This window comes from Erigeron canadensis, chromosome 2 (assembly GCF_010389155.1).
Source record: "Erigeron canadensis isolate Cc75 chromosome 2, C_canadensis_v1, whole genome shotgun sequence".
Lineage (NCBI taxonomy): Eukaryota > Viridiplantae > Streptophyta > Magnoliopsida > Asterales > Asteraceae > Erigeron > Erigeron canadensis.
In genome coordinates, this window is record NC_057762.1 from 31,448,534 (window position 1) to 31,455,950 (window position 7,417).

The 7,417-nt window shown below is 34.5% G+C and overlaps 1 protein-coding gene across 1 annotated transcript; it reads right to left on the bottom strand.

The window, feature by feature from the left end:
• Positions 1-438: 438 nt before the first annotated feature.
• On the bottom strand, positions 439-6,780 carry LOC122587443 (testis-expressed protein 2). The gene is made up of 7 exons (XM_043759615.1): positions 6,247-6,780; positions 5,256-5,494; positions 3,655-4,273; positions 2,828-3,173; positions 1,958-2,052; positions 1,683-1,877; positions 439-1,314 (listed from the first exon to the last, which is right to left on the bottom strand). Exons 1-7 carry the CDS (start codon positions 6,433-6,435, stop codon positions 625-627), a joined length of 2,373 nt encoding a protein of 790 aa, XP_043615550.1. The 5' UTR covers positions 6,436-6,780; the 3' UTR covers positions 439-624.
• Between the last annotated feature and the right edge of the window lie 637 nt (positions 6,781-7,417).

Sequence of the window (7,417 nt, forward strand, 5' to 3'; positions counted from 1 at the left end):
TAACTTTTAAATATGTTCACATATTATTCTTAGCGTTTAAATGTTAGGCATAGAGGTCAAGGTGTTTCATGCTTTCTATAGAGTGTTTTGTCCCTTATTAAATGGCTATGCATTTGGTGGCTTTATCACTTTCATTGTCAAGAGTATCACGTATTCATTCATCTTTCCGCTCAATGCTTTTTGGTGGTCAGATGCTAAGGTCGTGATGGTAAGTTCAGACGTTTTGTTCAACGATTTAGACTCGAACAAGTGTTCATGTAATGGTCATTTGGGCAACGTAGGTTTATATATACATTTTTTTGTTTTGTTGTTGTTCAAGGCATGTAACAATATCTGTATAAACAACAAATTCTCATCGAGTCTCCTCTAAAAAGACTACCAAGGAGCTTAGCTTAACATTACTCGAGAAAGTAACCCCGGTCTTGAAAACGACCAAAGTTTGACCAAAAAAAAATATACATGTATTCAACTGTAGAATCAATAATTCGAAACTCTTTTAACGACGACTGCGATTAATGACAAGGTCCTCAGCAATAGCCTACAAAGTACACGTGAATGACATGAGCATAGCGTGAAAAATATACATACCAATGCACAAGCAAAGCATATGCCCAATAGCCTTAACTAAAGTCCTCCAGGTCCTCGCATCTTCTCAACAATATGCCTCCCTTTCTCTTCAATGTTACGTCTCTTCTCCTCGAGTTTTTCCCCCATCTTCTTCCGTAACCCAAGCATCTTCGCCCTGGTTCCCATTCTCTTTAACCTGGCATCTTCTCCTTCTACTGTGTCGTTATTTTCTTCTGTGGTTGTCACCGCCATTGACTGGGGCGGGGAAGGATGTTGCCAATTTGGAAATTTAACTTCTTTGTTCTCTTCCACTGACTGGCGAGGAATCGCCATTATTGCTACCTCTTGTGGTGGTGGTGGTGGTGGAGGCTTTTCCTCGCTTTCTAACAATGGTGTTTTCTCATCTGAAGAACTTTCATCAGATACTGCTTTTCTATCCTCCGACAAATCAGTTGGTTTATCCTGTGCAACATTGTGTTTGCTTTCTGTACTACAGCTGCTACTTTCTGTACTACGAGTGTTACTGCTATGGACTTGTGGTTTTTGTGGATGGATTTCTTCAGAAGGCTGGGGGCGCTGGATTTCGTGCACAGCAGTAGATTCGACCGCTGGCTCAGGGTGAAGTTCAGGATTAGTCCAAATGTATGGAGCAGCTTTTTGTGGGATCCAGTCATTCTTTTCGGCTAACATAAAGGGAATTGTTACACTTTCAGAGTTAGGGAGTACCATAGATTCACGAATGGCAGCCTGTGGCATAAAACATCAAAATATCATTGGCTTAATAGCTTCACCAAAATTGAGTGTATATTTCGACTTTAGAGGTCAAGTACATAAACTTTCATATCGTAATTATTTAAATCCGCTCAGACTCTGTCAAAATTGTACAACTAGATTCGACTCGTAAATAACCTCAACTTTAAATAGAAGTGTAGAAATGAGTAAAAAGTTTTTAATTATTTCTGACCAGAAAAGTCATAACACTGCAACCCAACCTATTATAAAACGTTGTGACACGTTACTCAACTCGCCCATCTAGCGATCTCTAACTTAAGACACATGTGACCAACGATGTGACTCAAAATGAAGATAAAATTAGCAAAGTGAGATTATCTGACCTTAAATTTACTGATTATGAACAATGCAATATGTCCACTAGTTATCTTGTGATCACCAACGGAAGACTCCAGATTAAAATCTATATCAGGCATGGATGTGAAACCAAACCACACTTGATCTGACGGGGGAGGTTTTATGTGTACTCGCAAGGTTCCTCGAAGAGTTGTTACCCGTATTGCCATTGAAAGGGGAACCTTCACAAATATAAAACTTCGTTAATATTTGTATTATTAATAAGCAAAGCATCTAAACCCGATATTATGGCTGTACAAACCTGAGAGACTTGTTTGGCGACGGAATTTAGTACAGATTTCCACTTAGATATAGTAGAAGATGCTAGTTCATTGGCCTTAAAACTTTTGGTCTCCTCTGCAGAAAAAAGTGAAGTTTTCACATCATCTAATTCCTTAAATTGGTAAAGGTTATTTTATTGCGTCTCAAGCCTAGTCAAGAATTAAGCATTTTTAGGTGGGCAAGTTATTGGATTATAGTGATTCTGATTATAATTTCTGACTGTGTAGGCCTTAAGAATCAAATCAACAAAATTTAAAGAGGCAGTCAAAAAATCATAAGAAAACTAAATACCGGGATAAATGCAACTAGATATCTGATTATTATCCTTGAAGTCCCAATAATTGCTTTCAATACTCAAAATAAGATCACTAAAAGACTCCAACCAAACTAGGCTGATAAAAAATGCTAACCCAGTACCACAATAAAGCCATTTTCTTTAGAATAGGTTGATTCGGGGTTAAGTTTTATCTTTAACAGGTAGAGTGGATAAGACCAAAAAGAAAAGTTTAAGTGAAACAGGCCAAACTGGTTGAAATTTAAAAGACTGTAATACTAGTGCATAACACCTCCTAATCATATTATTAAGAAAAATAAAGATTAATATCAGAATGTCAATTTGAGAATTCTGTTAAAAATGATAACTTGTTTTGACCCACCACCCAACCCATTCGACCGGCCCATTTTGCCACTACAATTTTTCCTTTGTGTCCATATGAGGATAAAGTCTTACACGTGAGAGCATCCAAATAGCATACTGAACACAATAACATGATATAAATCCAAACAGCATGCTCAAGATGATAAATTTCAAGTCAATGTGAAGACAAATTGCATAAATAATTGAACTTACCGAATTTGCGTATTTCATCACCCTTTCGCTCCACGGAGTGATTTTTTTGTTCATTAAGCTTCAACTGCTGTTCATAATACTCAACACCTTCTAGAAGATCCGTCTTGACTTCATCCACAGACTTGGAATCTGAGTTTGTTTCTAGCTCCTGCACTTCAAGCCTTGTTTCAATATCCAACACCGCGCCACCATAATATTCAATATCAATCTCCATGGCAACTACTTCTTTCAGATCACACGGCAGAACCCTCATACCAAGAATATATGGTGGAACATTTCCAGGATTTACACCAGTGCAGATGATATCACCTATGTAACTCGGGGTCCTTATGGTGGACAGTGTTCTCTATACACATATAATCAGTAATAAGAAGATGCTGTAATAAAATTGATCATCGAGATAATTGTAAAACTATGCACCTATTTACAGCTTTAAGAACATGGAAACCTAATTATCTTATTCTAATTCTTCAAATAGCTATAATCACTGTCTAATCCGATCTATAAAATTTTCTTATTATGCCACATAACAACAAAAACAAAACCTCTAACATAGACCTAGTAATTTGGACCCATTCATTTATGAATGGGACAATTTGGGGTTGTGTTTAATCTCTCGCTGGTCAAACTAAAACTATCTTAAAAAGATAGAGTCAAACATCTCAAAAGTCAACCAAAATGTAATTTTCATGCATAAATTCTCCTACATACTTTTCTTTAGATATCCATATTATCAGAACTTTGACAAAAATCCTTGACTCGTTACCGATACCATCTGACCGCTGTTTTGCCACCTCTATATGAATACCAAGGAAGATACCACAAACCTGAATTCGTGCTTGTATCGAGTTCCTCAAATCCACACTGCTTTTGGCATCAAAGAACAACCGTGATATTAGCAAACTGCAACATAATGTTCCATCATCACTTAATACTTTCTCATTTGAATCTGTATCAGAAGCTTGATTTCTGCTTCCTGATGAGGTAGACCTTGGTGTTAATGCTTGGATGATCTCTTCAGCAGCATTATAAGGTCTCTTTTGTGTTTGGGGGGCCTTCACAGATCCACCAACCGAACTTTCAATAATCTTTTTATCTTCTTTTGCAGTTTTAGATGTTTTCTTTGCAAATTTTTTCAAAAAGTGGCGAACTTTTGATTGTGAACCATCTACTTTAATTGATTTCTCCCCTATTTCTGGATTAAAACTAATAGATTGTTTCAAAAATGAGGGATATTCAACATTTAAAGACGCCAAGTAACTGTGAAACTCCGACCGCAACCTATTAAACCACCTAAGGTTCTCTTTGTCTTCACAAGAAGCAAGACGTAATGCTTTACACCATGATTCCTTCTCACAAGATGTCTCAAAATACAAGTAGAATAACTTGCTTCCATGATATACTACTGATGATTTGTTCTCCACTTTGATTGGGTACTTTTTGGCCCTACGAGAATAAAATGGCCAAGAAGTTTACTCACATACAAGTTCAAAACAGAGCTGTAACATGATATCCATGAAAAAAATGTTCTCCCCTAGATATCAAGGTTATGTTGCATAGAGTTCATGTTTCATAATAAATAAGGTCACACTGAGGCTAATGTAGCTGTAGCCCAACGTAGATTAATGTTAGAGTTAGGAGGGCGTTGGGATCGGCTGCAAACCTGATTTAGTTTTGCAATGTTTGGCGAATCTGATGTTTTTTAGACATTATAACCTGACGTGGAGAATCACCTAAGGGTTGCTGCCACAAAACTGGTTTTGAGGGTAAACGAGAGGTGGCAAAAATGATAGGTCAGATGATAAGTCAAAATGGGCAATTTCATACAGCTCGAAATGAGAGGGGATGACCCAAAACACAATATGTCCAAGCATTCAATTTCTTATGAAAAAATAGTGTGTGATATATGAGTTAAAATACTGGTTTATCCCAACTTGAAATGAAATATTTTACGAGGTTCGCAATACTAAAAATAGACACCGGGTAACTTTTGAACCCAATCAACCCATTTGACAGTTTTCATTTAAGCCAAAGAAAGTTCATATCCAAATCAACCCATCTATAAGTAATGGGTCAAAATTGGCACCAATAGGGTAAATGTGTTTTAAAAGTTACCACAATAACTTCCAAAATGCACATTAAACACCCCTTAACTTTCACATGCACATCAGATAGAATTTGATGTATTGGTAGTATCTTACTCCGAGTTATATTCTTCATATTATGGGTATATGCCCTAATAACAGTATGTTCGTTATTTCTTCTGAATCCTAAATACTTCATTGGTATCAAAAGTTCAATACGTAGGGTATAAGGGACCCTATCTTCCTAATGAAATAAGCTTGAAACAGTTGAGCTATATATAAAGACGGGATGACAACAAAACGAAAATCATAATACACAAAATCAACAGTGAACAAGACATTACCACTTTCTAGAGGGTTGATTTGTAGCAGAAACAGCTTCTGCAACACAGCCTAATAAAGAAATTTTTGTAAGGGACCCGTCTAGTTCTGTAATAAAGAGTGATTGATCCTTGATGCTTGCATGCTTCCTGACAGGTGAAACTTCAACGATTTCAACTTTACGTTTTTGCTGACGGGGATTTTTATCAGCGGTTGGTGTAATTTTAGGGATCTTTTCCTTTTCTAAAACCCAAACCAATCCCTGGAACACAAGCAGAGATTATAAAGTATTACACAGATGAATTAAACTGCTTTAAACCTCAGGAGAGTTGTGAAATATAAAAATATGCAAGTGATTACCAAGAGTTATATAATGAGAATCTGATAATTAGTTATTTAAATGTTTGGTTGTTACTGGTTGGGTTTCGAGGTGCATATTATAAGTGATCATGTAATATTAAATAATCAAAATCAGATAATTGTAATAACAAAATGCTGTGCATGAATAAGAGATAGTGGTTTTACAAATTATTACTATTTGAAGAAGTATTAGCTAAGATAAAGGAATATCATTACTCTTACTTTATATTTGATGATTAGTTTTTTTGCAGCAGTATCAAACACTCAAATTAGTAACATTTTAGCCCTGAAATAGATTCAAGTGTACCAGTAGGTAAACTCCACACTAGAAAAAACTGATTATTACAACTTAAAGTCAACATAAGTAGATAATCACTTTCAAAACACACATCAGACACTCCTAAATCAAATTATCTTAACCCAAAATACTTCAAATAATAGGTTGTAATCACTTTTATCCAAACTAAGCATAACCAATCTAAAGCATAACCCACAAATCCCTTTCTTCCCAATCATAATCAAATTTCTCAAAATACAACAAATGAAACATTTTCATCTAAATTCGGTAACAACTACCGCCACGTAACCACGACACGGTTTAAGTAACAACGGCAAATAGTAGATGCCAATTAAAAAAGGGGAAAAGAAACTTACTTGTTTATTTGGGTAAGAAAAATGAAGTCCTTCTTTTCCATCCAACACATTTTTCTTAACCTTAATCTCTTCTTCATTAGCCTTTTTACTCAATTTCTTAATCAAAAACCAAACCACAAAAACTTCAATACCAATAACAACTAATGCCCCTAAAACAAACCCAAACAACAATGCAACAAAAGCCACCATAGCAACACTTTTTTTTTCTCTTTTCAACAGCTACTAATCATAAATCAAAAACCCCAGTTTCAAAAATGCATAAAAACATGCATCAAACAACAATTTGACCTAAAAACCATCACTTTCTATCCAAAGTTTAGATCTTTTTCACAACTACTAATTATAAATCAAAAACCCACTTTCAAGAATGCATAAAAACATACATCAAATCACAAATTAATCTAAAAACCATCATTTTGTGTTCAAAGTTTGAATCTTTTGGCTCAGGAATCAAGATTTGAAGTGGGGGTTTGTTTTACGCGGTTTCTTATTGATGTAAAAGGGAATAAAAGATTATTATATGGTGATGGACATAGATAGATATATATGAATGATGATAAAAAGAGGTTTTTTTTATTTATATTTTTTTATTTACCTAAGATACAAGTAACAAGTAGTTTGTTTATAAAGTGGGATTTCATTTGGCGTGGCGATCGCGCATTCGGATGGATTGAAGATGACCCACGAATCTCAAACAACAACTATTTTCATATCAAACCTTCCTTCGTTAGGTGACCAAAATAAGTCGACTTGGGGCATTATGGTCAAATTAGTCACTGTTTATTTTAAATGCTTAATACTTCTAGTCAAATTTTATTTTTACGATTAACTAGTGAATTTATCTGGGTTCAACCCGAACGTTTTAATTAAAATTATAAAATATGCATGTAATTTTTGTTATTAATATATTATAAATTGATATGGAGATGATGAATTGAATAACATAATAATTATAAAAAACTTTTCTTTGTTTGTAATAAAAGATTAAAAACTTTAAATAAGTATTTAGTGAGTTATTTTTAATTAAAATTAATGTAAATTATTTATGACATCATAATTAAAATAAAGACCTTTTAAAAAAAATATAGACATGTCACATCACAATTTTTCTAAAAATACTTTTGAAAGACAATTGTCTTTTATTTAGTATAGAGATAGAGATTACTTATTT

What these genes read in the sequence shown, in the direction of transcription:
- LOC122587443 (XM_043759615.1), bottom strand. Translation starts at nt 6,435, where the DNA reads ATGGTGGCTTTTGTTGCATTGTTGTTTGGGTTTGTTTTAGGGGCATTA. An exon ending in CGATACAAGCACGAATTCAG is followed by an intron (nt 3,174 to 3,654) that starts GTTTGTGGTATC and finishes ATATGTGTATAG; the next exon opens with AGAACACTGTCCACCATAAG. An exon ending in TCATAATCAGTAAATTTAAG is followed by an intron (nt 1,315 to 1,682) that starts GTCAGATAATCT and finishes TTTATGCCACAG; the next exon opens with GCTGCCATTCGTGAATCTAT.